The sequence below is a fragment of the Garra rufa genome, chromosome 5 (assembly GCF_049309525.1).
Source record: "Garra rufa chromosome 5, GarRuf1.0, whole genome shotgun sequence".
NCBI lineage: Eukaryota > Metazoa > Chordata > Actinopteri > Cypriniformes > Cyprinidae > Garra > Garra rufa.
The window spans coordinates 1,628,530-1,647,768 of record NC_133365.1 but is presented as its reverse complement, the minus strand read 5'-3'; the positions used below and the strand labels follow the sequence as shown (position 1 = coordinate 1,647,768).

Genomic DNA, 19,239 nt, shown 5'->3' with positions numbered 1-19,239 from the left:
CTAGAAATGTCTCTGTAAAGTTGATAACACTAGTAGCGTGATAAACGCAATACAATACTTGGCCCAAAATTATTGTAATGGCCTCGAATTTATATGGTTTGTGATTGAATAGAGGTGAAAGTGCAGTATGCGCAATGGGAGATGGGAAGTGTAGTCCAGGGTGAAGAGTGAAAGTCAATGTAATGAGTGGACGACCTCTAGTGGCGAGGGGACCGAAGAACACGGGCAGGTTTCATAACACTTACGCTCCTTACCATATTTTAGCACTGTGTCCCGGCGTGACGATACAAAGACAATAAAGCTGGAAGGACAACAAACTCTCCCAGGTTCAGGAAACAGTCCCCGTAAAATGCGCTGCACTTTAATATTTAGGTTGTACTGTTCTGGAACAGTGTTTAACCACTGATTTCTAGTTGTGTCCTCTTTTAGTTGTTTTGCTTTCGCAAAGAAACACGCACATGGCGACCACAATAATATTACAGCGAGAATAAAACTTACAACTTCTTTCTTTGTGTATACATTTAGGCAGTGTTATGCAAATCTTCCCACAATGTGACATGGATTTGTTGGGGCGTTTAAATGAGCTGTTTTAGTAAGGCGTGGCTGAGTCTTAACTTTTATAAAGAATATCTCTTTGGGTTTGAGACTTTAATCTTTGCGACTTTACAGATATTATATATTTACGAACAGCTTGTAAGCACTCCGAAAACAAGGAAAAACTTCAAATCGCATAATATGACCCCTTTAAAACACATGGTAGGGACACTAAAACACCAGCATTCTGTGATGGTGATCAGTCATGCTAGATGAATGAAGAGAATGGTTGCTGTAATGACTGACTTACGATTTAATACCTGATATATCAGAAAGTCTTCATGTTTCTTAAACACTAATGCTTCTGTGACATACTGTCAGTTACCACAGGAAATAATTTCCACTCATGCCTTATTTTGTAAAAGTAATGTATCCAATAAACTGGAGATGCAGAAACATGATACACGCAGTGATACAAGAAAAGGAACAAAATGCAACACTGTTTATGTGGAGCAAACTCCACCCACAGTAATTACATTGGTATTGCATAATTAGAAGTTCATCCACCTACAGCAGTAGTTCCACCACTGAAAGATAGTTTAGACTTTACATCTCAAATAACACATTTTTGCATGGCAGAATGAATAGTAATACTTCAAAATGTTCAGGCGACAGAGAACCCTTCAGAATGCCTTGCCCCGTAGACCTCCATTGTAAGTTTGTTATTGTGCTTACAATTTTTTATCCATTTAACAAACTCAGAGGCAGTTCTTTCGTAAATGACAGTTTTGTCGATGAAGCTTTGTTGTGTTGAGCCTGGAATATTTCTTGAATTATCTACTATTGAATCTTATTCACAGGTTGCCCCTACAAGCAGACGACACCCACCCCCAGCAGCAACGCCTCAGACAAGTCCAGCTCCAAAGCCTCTGAGGTGGGTGATGAGGTGGCCGGGGACTTTGTGGTCGGTGAACGTGTCTGGGTAAACGGAGTCAAACCAGGAGTCATCGCCTATCTTGGAGAAACACAGTTTTCCCCGGGACAGTGGGCCGGAGTGGTGCTGAATGACCTGGTTGGAAAAAATGACGGCTCCGTCAATGGTGTGCGTTATTTTGAGTGTCAGCCTTTGCAGGGCATCTTCACCAGGCCTTCTAAGCTCACGCGGCAACCCATCGGAGACGGGAGCGACGAGCAGCAGCAGAATGCACAGCTGCAGGGTGGTGCGGGAGCATCCGGTCAGCGCGTGGTCATGCCGCTCAGAGAAGGCATGCTCAACAGCTCTGTCAAAACCGGCAATGAGTCAGGATCCAACATGTCTGACAGTGGATCTGTGAAGAAAGGGGGAGAGAAGGACCTTAAGGTTGGAGATCGAGTGCTGGTGAGTGTTGAAGCTTTTCTCAGTGAGTATAATAGTATAAATGTGTATAAATACCAAGAAGGATAACTCATACTACTGTCATCACATCACCGCAGCTGCCGCATTCTGTCATTAGTTACTCACCCTCATGTTGTTCCAAACCTGTAAGAGTTTCATACATCTTCAGAACACAAATTAAGATATTTTTAATGAAATCTAAGAGCTTTCTGACCCTGCATGGACAGCAACGCAACAGAGACATACAAAGTCAAGAAAGGTAGTAAGAACATCATTAAAATAGTTTTTAGCACAAAGACAGCTAAAATAATAACTTAATTTAACAGTTACTTCTCTTCAATGTCAGTCTTTGACGCACGTTCACAAGAGTACCATCATGCATGTGTGTAGTGCTGCTGACGCAGAAGCCAGCGTTCTGACGTAAAACATGGATGCATGAATACATTTTTCATAATAATTCTAATTCTCAAATTTGTTTCTCAAGATTATTGAGAAATTAAGATATTAATTATAAGTTTAACTGTCTGCAACCACAACAATATTCAGCGCTCTAATTAAATAATTATGTCTAAAATTGAATGCACACTTAAAGGTTGTATCAGCGATTTCTAGCCTGAAACATTAAGTGTCAAATTCAGCTGACCTTTCTTCACGATCTGCTCGCTGCCTGCCCCATAAATTGTCTGTGAAAAAAACGCGTCTCTCTGGTCAGCCTAGGGTCCAAGATATGCCAAAAAAACAATCGGCACTACCAACCTTTCCACAGATAAACAAACTGTGTTCCAACCAATCAGCGTCAGGGGTTTGGTGTTGTAGACTTTCGCTCCGCCTCCCTCACATCCCTGCACCAGTAGGAAAGTCCACAACACCAAACCCCTGACGCTGATTGGTTGGAACACTGTTTGTTTATCTGTGGAACAGTTGATAGCGCCGATTGTTTTTTTGGCATATCTCGGACCCTAGGCTGACCAGAGAGACGCGTTTTTTTCACAGACAATTTATGGGGCAGGCAGCGAGCGGATCGTGAAGAAAGGTCAGCTGAAATTGACACTTTATGTTTTAGGCTAGAAATCGCTGATACAACCTTTAAAACAAAAAAAGACTGTCTTAGGGTACGAATAGGCTGTAGGTGTATTGTAATTAACCAGGGACTCCAGAATCTTAAAGGAAACTGGCATTGATTTACAGTAGTACAAAGTCATACAAAGAGAAAAAAAAAAACATGACCAGAAGAAAGAAAGGTAAGAAAACCAGTGTATAAAGTACTTATATTGTATAATTACTGTAACGAAATACAAATGCAGTTCTTAAAATAAATCAAATCCAAATAATTAAATTTAGTAAAAGTTGTGGCCTTTGAAGAAAAAATCAAATAGGCCTTTATGTGCAGAGGTGCCTGGTCTTCTTAATAGATCCACTGAATGTTTTCAATCCAGTGAGTTTTAATGTGGAAAAGTTCAAGATGTGTGCTGATGCATAATGTACTGCCATTCGATAAATCTTGTTTTCAATGGGAGTTGCATTTTTATTGTCTATCTTGCAAATTTGTGCTTAGTCCAGCCTAATCATAATGAAATACTGACATGGATGTGGAAGCCTGTAAATTACGTACATGCCCTTCAATCCATGAAGGGTCTCTTGAAATAGGTTTTGTTAGTAAAACCTCTATAAAACCTTTACATTAAAAATATTACATGTTTTTACATATTCAGTAATTCAAAATTGACCGGAGACTGAAGCATTGTACAGGTCATGGTTTTGGAAATACTTGTTAGTATCTGGTGATGTGTAGCTAGGTTCAACGTCTTCTATATTTTCTCTACAACCTTGTGCAGACAGAGCTGCAGTACCATTTTAACATCAGATTTCAGATAGGCCTGTCCTAAAATTTCATGTAAAAAGCCTTTTGTTTTTGATCCGGCTGTGAACGACTAATGTGTGGCTTTCCTTGTGTTAGATTCCTCATGTTAGGTAATGGATGCTGCCCAATAGCTGTCTGCTTCACTATACAGTTGATTGGCTGTGGGTCAAATTGCTTTCCATTTAGTATAGCGCAGTCCTAAAGCTTTTTAGGCAGTCAATATTCTTAATCAGATGGGATTACTGCTCCATAAACCATCAGCCATTGATCTCAGCTATCTACTTGACTGTCTGTTTCAATCCTGACTGACACCTGATTGGTTTGTTTAGTGATGAACGCATCAGGGAGCAAACCCACATAGACACAGACACACTCCAGTTTCTATAGAATCCATACTTTTTTATTATGAGATTTTTAGTAAATCAAACAGTTAAATATTATTCCTACTGTATGATTATAGTGTGAAAATGATTTCTCTCTGTCTTTATTTTACACAAATTATGGCTGTCCCTCTGGGGCTAATTTACTGCGTTTTTGTTGAGCTGAGCGACGAGTCGAACATATTGATTGTGGCGATCGAACATCCACCACAGATGCTGTCGATAGAGCTTAAGTTGAATCCTGTCAGGTGACCCTGAAGAACTGTACACAAAATATATTCATATAATATATATATTTTTTTGACTACAGTTTGCAGTATAACTGAACTGCATTAGAAAGATGTCAGTTCCCTGTTGTTTCCCCCTGTGACTGGTATCTGATTACCATGACTGTGCTGTAGTGCATGAAGGACCTCTCAAAGTCAGTGCTTTTCCATTGTTTGCTCTCCCAAGACTTCTACATGCACATGTGTGAAAACGATGCTCATATATCAGCAATCGACAGAACACCGGCCTGCCCCCCCAACGGCCCCCCCCGCCCCCCTTGAATGTCAAGTTCATTTTATTTTCGATTTTATTTTTCAGGTAATTTTAGGTTTTATAAGTCATTTAAGGTTATCTTTCCTATAGAACAGGTCTATACATTGTTCTTTTATTAAACAAACTAAATTGCCTTATGTTATTTATCTTACTTACACGAAGGCATGTAATTTCTGTCTCTACATGGTCGCGCGTTTACAATTGCTGCGTCCCAATTCGCATACTATCCGTCCTAAATAGTATTCGAAAATAGAATTAGTATGTCCCAAATCGTAGTATGTTTAAAAAAAGTATTCCAAAGATTCCCGGATGGTCTACTACTTAAAGTCCCCCTGAAATCAAAATTAAAGTTTTTTGTCTTTTAGTATGAATATATTAGCCTTAAGATTATCTATAAGCTAGTGTGCTTCAAAACAACGACAAAATTCGCGTTTACAAGATATGGGCATTCAAAACTTACAGGCTCATCACTTTCGCCAATATGAATCAACGATTTTGATGATATCACCATGCACTTCAGTTTCTCATCAAACGTTCTGTCCAATCAAATGCTCTCTAGAGTCCGTATTGTCCCGCCCCCTACACAGAGACGCAATAACACGTAGCAGATCATATGTGCGATCGGCATGTATTAAACTACACAGCCTCAGCATGATTATGATCACTATTTTGTTTTAGCAAGAGTTTCATATTGAATCTGTGGGGTAATTTATTAGTCTGTGGCTGTCATAAGCTACAAATGCGGCTTTATCGAGCTTAACGGCTCTGGCCCGAGCAGATAATAATGGAACGCTATTGGCTATTCAAAATAAGTGGGCGGGGCTGGGCGATATGTTTTTGTTTCAGTTAAAAGTACGTCACCACATAGAATAACTCTGCGTGTTTCAAGGCACTTCAGTGGACCTCGAAATTCAGTGGAATTCGAAGTGCGGATCAATGCACACTCTAACGGCTAATATTGCCCACAACATATTGCGCGTTGAACGAGGATTCGATTAGAACTACAAACATGCATAAAAACTGTTAAAAAACTACAAACATGGAGGATATGCGCGACCAATGGACAGGTAGAGAAAGGGGTTTGAGTGATAAATAATCAACGTGTAACCTGATAAAAAATATTTTTTAAATGTTATCCGCGTTATATTTCATGTGCAGCAACATTATGAACTTTTATATTGATAGGTTTGGTCATTAACGTTTAAATGCATAATTCTGCAAACACAATAGCAGAGTTCTGGGCATGAAAGACTCGTGAAAGAAAGTGCCTCTTCATTTCTCCCTAATATGGTAGGAAATCAAATTAAAGGAAATGTAGATAATGTTAACTGTGATGATTGACAGGGCAGTTTAAACAGTGACAGGATTCAGGTAACTAAGCAACAGAGCGTCTGTTAAACAAGCAGTTATGACGAAGTAGTATGTCCCAAAGCTTGCCTACTATTCTGCTACATACTCAAAAGTATGTACTTTTTCTTCACAACAAGAGTACATACTTTTAGGGCATAGTATAAGTAGGCGAATTGGGACGCAGCAAATGTCTCCTCTGCGAAAACACGGACTGATTGCGGACTCCATTCATAAAAACCGAATTTACTATAGCGCGAAATGCCACGTAAATTCATCGATTTTTGGATTCATAAATCAAAAGTTGGTTTGTCACTTAATTCAAATCGCGATATGGACTAGTGTCTGTGAAAACTGAAATGCAAAAAGACCGTTTTAATATGAATCCTGCATGTTCCGTTTGCCTCTGTATGAATGGTGGAGACGCGTTTTTCCTGCACGCATACTGAAGCACGCGTGACGCTCCCGCTAATTTTTGGCATTTGCATCTCACATGAACAGATAAACTCAATCTCCAAAACTGCTGTGAGTGTCACTTTTACCGTTTCGTTTGAGAAAACTAGCATCATTTCATACCGTACACACACAAACTTCACGGCAAACTGTCAAAATAAAAGTACGGTGTAACATGTAACAGAACATTAGTCCTGTATCACTTTTGTACAGTATAATGTAGATGTTTATATATTCCTATTTAAATAATTGACATAAAACAATATATATGATAAAAAAAAATATATAACAACAAGATTAACCACTTAATTGTAGAAAAAAATTCTACAATTATTATTTAAATGTTAAATTATTATTATTTATTGATTTTAACAGCAAACCTGTTTGTTTGCCAAAGATTAAAAGGGTTTATTTTTCTTTTGATTAAAAATAAATAAATGTTTATGCTTTCATTTGATTTTGAGAAAAATTAAAACACAAGAATTTCTATTAAAAAAAAAAAGCAAAAGATTGTAGAGCCCTATTGTTCAAAATGTTAAAATAGAGAGTTTTGGACTTATTTTTTCACTGAAATAAATGTTTTCGTTATTACACAAAGTCCAGTTACCGGGGGGAAAAAGTAACGTTGGCTACTGGCTACATCAAAGCTGGAAACCTAGGGGAAACACTGCACTTCCACCTCGTCGCTCCTACAGCAGGGCTGAAGACTTTGCAACCCACACACCAAATAGTGGAATTGAGAACTAAGGCATAGTTCACCCCAAAATGAAAATTACCCCATAATTTACTCACCCTCAAGCTATCCTTGGTGTATATGACTTTCTTCTTTCAGACGAATACAAAATGTCCTGGCTCTTCTAAGCTTTATAATGGCAGTGAATGGTTGTTGTTTTTTTTGTCCAAGTCCAATAAAGTACATCCATCCATCATAAAAAGTGCTTCACATGGCTCCGGGGGGTTAATAAGGCCTCCTGAATCCATATTCATATAAACTTCCTAAACCATAATCTCTAGCTTCTGCTATTAAGCAGTTGAGGTCAAAAGTTTACTATACACCTTGGAAAATCTACAAAATTATAAGTATTTTACCAAGATAAGAGGGATCATACAAAATGCATGTTATTTTTTATTTAGTACTGTCCTGAATAAGATTTTTCTCCACAAGAGAAAATAATAGTTGAATTTATAAAAATTACCCTGCTCAAAAGGTTACATACATTTTTAATAGTGTTGTTACTTGAATGATTTTTCTTTTTTTTTTTCTTTTTTAATAATAGTTGTCCATGAGTCCCTTGTTTGTCCTGAACAGTTTAACTGCCCACTGTTCTTTAGAAAAATCCTTCAGGTCATACAAATTATTTGTTTTTTCAGCATTTTTGTGTATTTTAACCCTTTCAAACAATGACTGTATGATTTTGAGATCCATCTTTTCACACTGAGGACAACTGAGGGATTCATAGGCAACTATTACATAAGGTTCAAGCGCTCACTGATGCTCCAGAAGGAAACAAGATGCATTAAGAGCCAGGGGTGAAAACTTTTTGAATTTGAAGATCGGGGTAAATTTAACTTTGTCTTCTGGGAAACATTTAAGTAGCTTCTGGAGCTTCGTAGGGGCAGTACTAAATTAAAATATATATATATATTTAGGCAAAATAAGAAAAATGTTTACATCTTCATTCTGTTTAAAAGTTTACATCCCTGGCTTTTAATGCATCGTTTTTCCTTCTGAAGCATCAGTGAGCATTTGAACCTTCTGTAATAGTTGCATATGAGTCCCTCAGTTGTCCTCAGTGTGAAAAGATGGATCTCAAATCATACATTCATTGTTGGAAAGGGTTGAAATACACAAAAATTCTGAAAAACCAAAGAATGTGTGGGACCTGATGGATTTTTCTGGAAAAAAAAAACAAAAAAAACATGGGCAGTTTAACTGTTCAGGAAAAACAAGTGACTCATGAACAACTAAACCAAAAAAAGTTACAAGTCATTGGTGTTTGGCTCAAAGTCTGCATTTAAAGTCACTCCGGAGATGTTCAGCTGGGATTAGGACTTTGCTTTCTGCAGACCAGTCAAGGAAATTTCTACAGTAGTCAAACCTGTTCATTAGAACGGGGTGTCCCAATACTTTTGGCAATATAGTGTGTGTTTAGAGAACACTAACATATTGTGTTCCTTTCGGTTCCTAAAATTGGATTTATTTGGTCCTAAAAAGGTTTTTAAAAATTTCATAAAACCTACACAAACTGTGATATAGATGAGAGTAAATGAGAATAGAGGTCACACTGTGTCGCTAGCAAAATTCAAACTCGCATCTAAAAAAATTTTATGAAGCTGCAATCTTACATGCATCCATTTTGAATGTAGTTAGCTACTGAATCTCTTGAAAAGACTTGGAATATGTCCTTTGTGGACAAAAAATATTTTTTAGTATATTGACGGTCTATTGTAGTTGTAGCATGATGTAGAGGGGTTCTTCACTCTGGTGATATTGAGCAGACTTCTGAATGTGCCTCAGTCAGCTCAGTCAGTCCGTCAAAGCAACTGGAAGGTGGATCGAGTCACTGCCAAGTTGAGGCTTATGCTGACCGATTGTGGTTCTGCAGCATAGTAAGTGAGAGACTGTCTGAGTCAGCTTTCTCCACTCCGTACCCGCTCATCTCTGTGCTGTGCTCATGTATTCTGTTGAATTTATAGTTTGTGTCTCTCTCACCCAGAAGGACTGTTAGAGGATAGCAGCTCAAAGCCGTGCTGTTTTTACGTGACTTGGAAGCTTTGCCAAATGTGTGTTTGACATATGTTTTTATCCTCATAAATTGCCGCTGTTTTGGTTTGGGACTCCAACCGATTTTACATGAAAAAACAGCAGTGAGATGACATGTTAAAGTAAATATTGCACATCTGGAACGTTCCCCCAGGAATGTTTGTATTATCACCTTATCCACGCTGGAGCATACTGTGGCTCATCTGCCACGTCAGACTCGCACACACAGACTCGTTCACTGGCGGCAGGATGTGATGCATCTGTCTGAATATATTCTCTTCCGGACGCTCTCCTTTCTAATGCCAAATCACAGATGTCTCTGGAGCAGAATGTCTCGTAGTTCTCAGAACACCACCTGATGGACCTGTGAAAACATTAACGACTATACTTCAGTTCCAAACGTTTGTTGAGGACATGATACATGCATTTTAGAAGAATGATGAGGTCCCACAAACTGACAGCAGAAAAAAAGGCAGATGTGTAGGGCATTCATGTAAGAAGGGATTGAAATAGTAAGGGATTTTATTGTTCTGGTTCTGATTCTGATTAAATTTTCAATTTTCAATTGCATAAATAATTTTTGGAGTTTGATTTTTAGAGTATTTTTTTTTTTTAGAAACTTACTTAAGTGGGAACTGAATGTAAAAGTTTTGAACACTTGATTGCATGTTTTTTACGGTTAAATAAAAGGTGTTATAGTTTAAATTTATATTAAATTAGCCGAACTTTAGAGAGCTTTTTTAACCCACCAAAGTAGGACTTAAGTACATATTTATTTGTAATTTCATAACGTCTGTTGTCTTTGAAATATGTCTAAAGTAAATTGCCAACTGTATTGACAAGCATTTACAATGCCAATACAATACACCATAATGACAAAGCAAAAACACAATTGTCATAACTTCGTAAATTAAAAATAAATAAATAAACTGAAATAATTACATTTCATAAGTATTCATGCCCTTAACTCAGTACTTCGCTGAAGCACCTTTACAGCCTCATCTTTTTGATATGGGGTGACAAGCTTTGCACGTCAGCATTTGGCAATTATCTGCCATTCTTCTCCTCACCTCTTCACCTCTCAAGCTCTGCCAGGTTGGATGGGCACATTTGGTCACCGATGCACATTTTTAGGTTTCTCCAGAAATGGTTGATTGGGTTCAAGCCCAGGCTCTTGCTGGGCCACTCAATGACATTTACAAAGTTGTCTATAAGCCATTCTTGCTGTGTCCTGTTGGAAGTTGAGCCTTCTGCCCAGTCTGAGGTTTTGAATGCTCTGGACTAGGTTTTCATTAAGGCTATTTCAGTATATTGGTGCAAGATCAATGGTGTGCAGTAAGTTTCTCCCTTGTGCAAATATGATCATGGAGCTCAACTAGAGTGACCATCAGCTTCTTGGTCTCCACTCTAACCAAAACCCTTCTCCATCAATTGCTCAGTTTGGCCAGGAGACCAACTCTAGGAAGAGTCGTGGTTGTTTCAAACTTCTTCCATTAAGGTTAACAAAGACTACATGCTTCTGTGAAACTTCAATGCAGCAGAATTTTTTTCTGAACTCTTCCCCAGATGTGTGGCTTAATGCAGTCCTGTTTCTGAGCTCTACAGGCAGATTTTTTGACCTCAGGGTTTGGTTTTTGCTCTGAGATGCATTTTCAGCTGTTAGACTTTTTATTAAGATGTGTGCCTTTCCAAATCATACCGATTTAATTAAATTGAAGTTAACCTGCCACAGATTAACTTTACTCAAAGTGTAGTAACATCTACAAGTGATATGAGTGCTCCTAAATTAAATTTGAAATGTCCCAGATAAGGGTTTGAATACTTATGCAATGGAATCATTTAAGTTTTTTGTTTTTAATAAATTTACAAAAATGATAAAAAGATGTTTTTTTTTTCTTTGCCATTATGGTGTATGAAGTATAGATTTATGTGTAAAAAGTAATTTAAAGCAATTTAACATTAACGGCAGTAACATAACAAAACATGAAAAAATAAGGGGTTTGAATACTTTCGCAAGGCGCTGTATAGTGAATTTAAACTTTAATGTCATCTCTTTTGAAACTTGTGTGTCGTGTATTTAATATATTTGAAATTACAGTTAAGTTGCAATTTAGTATAAAATAAATTACATTTAAGTGTAATATCTAATATAACTACAATTAAAATTATAATCAAGGACTTTTTTATATGTTAGAAGTGCAGGTCTTTTTACAGCATTCTGAAAACTAAAATTTTAAAATACTAAAACCTGGAACTTTTTGAAACCTTGAACCTTTGCACTTTTAAAAGTACACTTACAGTCATGAAAGTGAACTCTTTACGTACAGTTTTTAATATTTGATGTACACTACAAGTGCACATTCAATATAATTAGGCCCACTTCTTTTTCACAAAGGATTTACAGAGCTAGACTTTTAATTATTGGCATACAATGTTGTCCAACTGGTCCACACTGCAGCTTATTGCCAAAAACCCCCTACTTAGACAGTCTGAGACTGTATAATCAACAAGCAACCAACCACAGTTTATTTTGTTTTGCGTGTCATTTAGGGGCAGATAAATCTGAAGTCAGTCATACTGTAATAACAGAATGATAGTGGTGGAGGGAAAAGCTCAAATAATGGCATAGTAGTCTCAGCAATTAGTTGTTCAAACAGCTCCATAGAAAATGGCTAAAATGTATGTAGAACTTTTGTTGTGGTGCGTAGAGATGGGCCAATCAAATTGAACTGCAGAATTTCATTCAACATTTACAATTCTTGTCTGCAATATGCATCAGAGAGTGAGTGAACAGACAGTGGGCGGTACGTGGGGTGTGCTGTCTGAGCCGAGACTAGGGTTTCCGCAAACTGACAGCAGCTGCAAATAAGCAGTTTGGCTTTTCATTCCGTTTGAGTAGAGTCAGATTAAAACATAAATGTAGACACGACTGTAAGGCAAACATGTAAGCATGTGTTTATGCATTGAGGGTCCACTGTTTACATATCTCCTCCTTCTCACTCTGGTAATGGCTAAACCTCAGAGCCTCGCGAAAAGCTCTGTGTGTGTCTCTTTGGCTGGGAGGGATGATTGTAAATGTATGTAGTTTTGTTTCAAAGCAATTCAAAGCAGACGTGCTTTTGATCCCTAACCAAGAGGGTATGACTTACGTTAATTTGTTGTTTTATCTGTTGCTATTCCTTTAGTTATTGCAGTCACTAGATAATGGCTCTCAGATGTGGAATTGAGCCAAAGGATGGATGGTTTCCTGCTTTTTCGTGTTCTGTTTTGCTGTGTCATATGACTAAGCATTGCTAGAAACCCTTCTGGTCCAAAGCTGGTTGATAAGAGACAATAAAAACAATCGCTTTGTAGAAACGTGCCTCAGGGTTCTGTACTAGGCCCATTTGTATTCTTCTTTTTTTGTTCGTTTTAGGGCAAGTTAAATGCTACTAAAATGTAAAAATTTGAAGTTTACTTAGAATAAATGATTGACAGAAACATAGAACTGCACAAAACAACATATTAATAATTTTTTTTTTTTTTTTGGACATCAAGTTACACTTGATTTTCAGGTCAGAATAGATTTTTTTAAAGGAGAAGTTTACAGATAACTTACTCACCCCCTTGTCATCTAAGATGTTCATGTCTTTCTTTCTTTAGTCGTAAAGAAAGTTGTCACGTATCTGGTCTATCCTGTCATCATGAACTCTTGCACCACACTTCATGGACTTCATTCCCCACAAGCCACTGCACTAATCACTGCATTCACCTGCTCTCACTTTACTGATTACCGCTCACAGCTGCACCTCATCACACTGACTGCATTTAAGCTTCTCACACACACAGCCACTCTGCGAAGTCTTATTGTTCCTTCTGGTCATTATTTCCGAGCGTTTATTCCCGTGTTTGATTTCCTGTGTTTTTGATTCCTGGACTCCTTCCCGTGTTTTGATTCTTGCTGCCAGCCCCGACCTTTCTGCCTGTTTTGACCACGATTTCTGCCTGCCCCTTTGTGTTTGTTTTGTATCAAATAAATGCTGCAAATGGATCCGCACGTCTCTGACCCTCCTTGTGACAGAAGACTTCGCCGCTACAAGGATCCAGCAGCTATTGTGGAGGTATCCGGTTCCAGCATGAATCTAACGGTGCAGATCATGCTTCTCAAGCAGGGTGAGCGGACTATTGAGGATTATGTCATGGCCTTCATCGAATTGGCAAATCTGTCTTCCATGGATGATCACTGCCTGATGATTTTCTTCCGTGGAGGACTCTTAGAGCCATTGGCTTCCCTCATGCCAATGTTTGAACCGGGCTGGACGTTGCAATCTTATATGGATCTTGCTCTTTCGTTGTGTGGCTCTCCTTTTACTGTGGGAATTGTGGAGGAGGACCATCTTCCCACAGTAAGTTCCAGCTCAGAGCCACAGCCTAAGATGTCTGCTAGTCCAGAGCCTGTTCGCAAAATGGCTGCCCCTCCAGAGTCTGCAAGCAAGATGGCTGCCACACCAGAGTCTGCAAGCAAGATGGCTGCCACGCCAGAGTCTGCAAGCAAGATGGCTGCCACGCCAGAGTCTGCAAGCAAGATGGCTGCCACGCCAGAGTCTGCAAGCAAGATGGCTACCGTCAAATCAGAGTCTCCGCCGCCAGAGCGCCCTCCAGTGACCGCTCGCTCAGAGCCTGCTCTTCCAGAGTCTCCGCTGGAGACGCCCAGCCCTCCTGAATCTCCGCTGGGGTCGTCCAGTTCTCCAGAGCCCGCTCCTCAAGAGCGTTGTCCAGAGCCCGCTTCACAAGAGCGTCGTCCAGAGCCCGCTTCACAAGAGCGTCGTCCAGAGCCCGCTCCTCAAGACAGCCTTCCAGAGACTCCGCTGGTTCAGCCCAGCCTTCCAGAGCCTCCGCTGGTTCAGCCCAGCCTTCCAGAGCCTCCGCTGGTTCAGCCCAGCCTCCCAGAGCCTCCGCTGGTTCAGCCCGGCCTTCCAGAGCCTCTGCTGGTTCCGCCGAGCCTTCCAGAGCCTCCGCTGGTTCAGCCCAGCCTTCCAGAGCCTCCGCTGGTTCCGCCCGGCCTTCCAGAGTCTCCGCTGGTCCCGCCCGGCCTTCCAGAGTCTTCGCTGGTTCCGCCCGGCCTTCCAGAGCCTCCGCTGGTTCCATCCAGTCGTCCTGAGATTCCTGTCTGCCCGGTTCTGGTCACGGAGCTCATGCATGGACTGTTCCCACCCACCCTCCCTGCTGCTCCAGTCCCGCCACCTCTGTCTCCTGACAGTCCCTCTGCTCACCCACATCCCACCTTCAGTGCAGAGGACTTGCCGTGGGACTGCCAGTCTCCATCGGTGTCCAGACTGAAGGATCCCTCACCATCACCTCCAGTCTCAGAGTCCTGGACTCCACCTCGGCCCTCCGACCCTGCGGCTCCACCCCGGCTCTGTGCTCCCTCGTCTCCGTTGTCGGCCGTCGGCCCACCAGCTCCTCCGGGCTCCATCGTCTCTCCGGCTCCGCCCCGGTCAGTCGTCGCCCCACCTTCGCCTCTGGACTCTACTCCTCCGGCTGCGCCTCATCACTCCGTCCTGCCGGCTCTGTGGACCTCCTCCCTCCCGTGGGCACAGCCTCGATCCTCTGTCACTCCGGCTCCGCTGCGTACCTCCGGACCTCCATCTCCGCCGGGGTCGCCAGAGCCTTGGGTTCCGCCTTGGCCCTCCGGATCCTCGGTGTCGCCCAGGACCATCGACTCTCCGGTTCCGCCTCGGGCTCCACCGGCTCCACCTCCGTCGGTCGGCCCCATGCAGGAGCCAACCCTTCCTCCGCCATGGCTTCTCCCTCCGTCGGCTCCGCCTCAGTTCGTGGTTCCAGTACCCCTACATGGACCTGGCCCTCCATCCCTCCCCCTGTTCCGCCTCCGCTCCACCACCCTCCAGGTTGTATTAGGTGGTTAGAGCGTCTGGAAGCCGCTCCTTGGGGAGGGGCTCTGTCACGTATCTGGTCTATCCTGTCATCATGAACTCTTGCACCACACTTCATGGACTTCATTCCCCACAAGCCACTGCACTAATCACTGCATTCACCTGCTCTCACTTTACTGATTACCGCTCACAGCTGCACCTCATCACACTGACTGCATTTAAGCTTCTCACACACACAGCCACTTATTGTTCCTTCTGGTCATTATTTCCGAGCGTTTATTCCCGTGTTTGATTTCCTGTGTTTTTGATTCCTGGACTCCTTCCCGTGTTTTGATTCTTGCTGCCAGCCCCGACCTTTCTGCCTGTTTTGACCACGATTTCTGCCTGCCCCTTTGTGTTTGTTTTGTATCAAATAAATGCTGCAAATGGATCCGCACGTCTCTGACCCTCCTTGTGACAAAAGTATGTTTTTTGAGGAAAACGTTTCAGGATTTATCTCCATATAATGGACTATTATGGTGCCCATGAGTTTCAAAAGGGAAACACAAAAGGGATCCCAGCCGAGGAAGAAGGAAGAATCTATCGAAATGATCAGTTATTTCCTAAAAAAATTGACAATTTATATACTTTTTAACCTCAAATGCTCATCCTGTCTAGCTCTGTGTGAACTCTGTGTATTTCTGTTTAAGACAGTTAGGGTATAGGTAGTCTCGCGTAGCCAGACCTTCAGACTGACGGCTGAAGGTCTGAAACTCATGGCAGCTTTCATTGGCCAAGGCCCGCCCATAAAACGCCCAATCACAGTTCGTTTTGTTCAGCGTCACGTTTCTGTGCATGGAAATGCCCCCACAACAACAGACTGGCGTGCAACAAGTCAGTCATTGAAATAACCAGCATTGAAAGATAACGAAGAAGAGGGAGAACAGGCAGTAAGTCAGTAATTTGTTCGCGAACGTCGCAAATGTGTATAACAACAATGGCGTCTGCATAAGCACATTTTAGCAAAACGTAGAGTAAATCAGTCAGCGCTTTGTTTCCCAGTGGACCGAAAATAAACGCGACACTCGCGTCTCCCGGAAATCCGATCAAATTCAACTAATCAGATGACGACTTCGACATTCCTGAAGTGTTTCCAGTTAAGCGTACCATATGCATCAGACGTTTAGCCAACATTCCGTGGGCGTGACGCCTGAGGCTGAGACTAGGGTATAGGTCGAAAAACTTTATCCTTCAACTTCAAAATCATCCTACATTGCTGCAGAAGTACCGACCCAGTGTTTACAAAGTCAACATACAAAAAAGATTAAATGCCCTTTACAAAAAACAGTAAAACAGCGATGTAGGGCAATTTTGAAGTTGGAGAACAAAATGAGATGGGTGTTTTTCGACATACCCTAACTATCTTGAACTGGAATACACAAAGTACACGCAGAGCTAGACAAGATGAGCATTTGAGGTTAAAAAGTATACAAATTGTAATTTGCATTGTATAGATTGTTCAGCTGGATAAGACCTTCTTGCTTGGGTGGGATTGCCACGAAGAAGAAAATGCCACAAAAACTGTCAGTAAATGCCCCAGTCATATAATAATGGCTGAAATTAGTAATATGAATGCATGTTTTTGAAACACACAGAATGTGTGACATACACTTTTTACTTTCTAAAGGATACAATATTCTTTCTTATTTGTAGTTGTGCCATCACTAATGAATAGCCTGTGACCTCCTTTTTTCCCCAGTGCTGGGTTGATGAATGTAGGCCAGTTCAACCAGCACAACAGTCATTCCCAGTTGCATCTCAGCACCAGCTGGCAGAGTTTACTACATGACACTGCATTGCTGATATGCAATGGGACCAACTCACTATTTTCCTCTATTTTCCTATAAGACTTTTTAGACAGACATTCAGTAGTGGTAAACAATTATTTGGACAATTTAAGAGCATCATCATTGATTTGAAAGTTGAAAAGTTAAGAGTTGAAAGGGAAATATATTCATTTGTAGTTATGTATACATTATATTAAATATAAAAATTATATTGAATTAATGTAATATATTTCTCATGTGGTGTGTAATTATTAGAACCATCTCTTTCTTACCTTTTTATAATCTGAAGAACCTTCTTTCGCAACAAAGAACCTTTTGTGAAACAGAAAGGGATTTGTAAAGTGTAAACCACACTCTTAAAAATAAAGGTGCTTAAAAAGGTTCTTCACAGCGATGCCATAGAAGAAGCATTTTTGGTTCCACAAAGAACCATTCAGTCAAAGAACCATCTCTTTCATACCTTTTTATGATCTGAAAAACCTTCTTTCGCCACAAAGAACCTTTTGTGAATCAGAAAGGTTCTTCAGATGTTAAAGGTTCTTCTGTGGCTTCTTGAAGCACCTTTATTTTTAAGAGTGCATATGTCCATGTTACCGCTTTGTACCTCTGAACCTCCTCTGATTTCTTCTCAGGTTGGTGGTACTAAAACAGGAGTAGTGCGTTATGTGGGAGAGACTGACTTTGCCAAGGGCGAGTGGTGTGGAGTGGAGCTGGATGAGCCGTTGGGGAAAAATGATGGGGCTGTAGCTGGAACCAGGTACGTCATTAGTCTTCCATTTAAATGTCCTGTCTTTAGAAACACCCTTAATGGTCTTCAGCATTAAGAGGTCTCATTGTTTCATGTCTTTTTAAAAGAGTTTTAAAGACTGTTTAATATGTTAAAGGAACTGAGAAACCAGAATTCCCAATGATGTTAGAGGTCATAGTACTAAAAAAAAATCCAGTTTCAGAAATCAAAACTTTCTCGTCTGAAAACAGCTTATATTGAAGCCAGTCTGCCAACAGGTTGTGGAATGTGCCACTCTATAATGTAAATGTGTGGTTAATAGGGGTGGGAATCTTTCAGTACCTCATTGATTAAAAATTGATTCACAATTTTTCGATTTTCAATCACGATTTGCAAATTTTCATCAAACGCACCAGTATTTTAATACAAAAACACACCAGTCTATAGCATGGCTAGTCCTGACTCAAGAAATCTGTGTTTTCTATTAACTATTAACTTCCTAATAAATCAAAAATATTTTACACTTCCCGAATCCAATCATGCCTTGTTCAAAAAGATTAGAGATGCTCCGATCAGCATTTTTGGGGCCGATCACCGATTACCGATCACCAAGATCATGATCTGCCGATTGCCGATCACTGCCGATCACAGAATGAATAAAGGATAATGACGTACTACGAAACCCCTAAAGGAATAAATACAGGATGGGTGGAAAAAAATGTATTTCAATGCTTTCTCTCACAGTTATATTGTTGGGTAATTATACTGTATATAAATTGCGGGCATCAGGGAGCTGTTATTAAATGTGGAGCATTTAAACTGCTTTTGAATGCACTCTTGCGTTTTACTTTCACTTTCGAGATTCGCAATCACATGGAGCAGCAGTAGGCCTACTTACCACATATATTTTACAAGATTAGATGTTTGTCAGTGGTGCTCAGGATCTGCAAATCATTCGCCATCATCCTATTAGTCATCTCTCCTGACTCTGTTTATGTGGTGAGTGAAATATATATTATGTACTCTAATGTAACAGGCTACCGCTAGCAAGTGGCTAACCATGTCCTGTTAGTGGCTCCGTAGAACGTGTTTTTCATTTTCCGCCTCTTTCCGAATACTTCCCATAATAACAAAAGTTCAATAATGAATATTTTTTTCCAAACACTTGCCCTTGCTGAAAATGGGGCAGGATGTATTTGTTTTTCCACCTCCAACCATTTTTTTTGTATAAAAATCTTGATGGTCAGGCTGGTCTTAGCTGGTCAGGCTGGGAGACCACCAGCTTAAACCCACCTGACAGCTAAAACCAGCCAACCAGCCTAGGCTGGTTTAGCTGTTTCTTTCAGCACGGATTATAACTGGACCTCAGAGAACAGTAGAAAACAATAAAAAAGGCAGTTCATGGCCCCTTTAATAGATCAGTTGTAGTGTGACCTACAACATGGAATCAAAATGGACCATTTTTAAATTTTGTGTTCTGTTTTGCTTTGTCGTATCAGCAAGCATTGCTAGAAACCTGTGTGCGGCTGGTTGATAAGGAACAGTAAAAACACTTTGTA

At 40.6% G+C, this 19,239-nt stretch overlaps 1 protein-coding gene across 3 annotated transcripts in view; it reads left to right on the top strand.

The window, feature by feature from the left end:
* Nucleotides 1-19,239, top strand: part of clip2 (CAP-GLY domain containing linker protein 2) — a 67,933-nt gene that overhangs the window by 16,731 nt on the left and 31,963 nt on the right. For all 3 annotated transcript variants that reach the window (XM_073841115.1, XM_073841117.1, XM_073841116.1), the window contains exons 3-4: nt 1,395-1,912; nt 17,586-17,710. In XM_073841115.1, the coding sequence (XP_073697216.1) occupies nt 1,395-1,912; nt 17,586-17,710 (643 nt within the window). The remainder of the gene's footprint in view (nt 1-1,394; nt 1,913-17,585; nt 17,711-19,239) is intronic.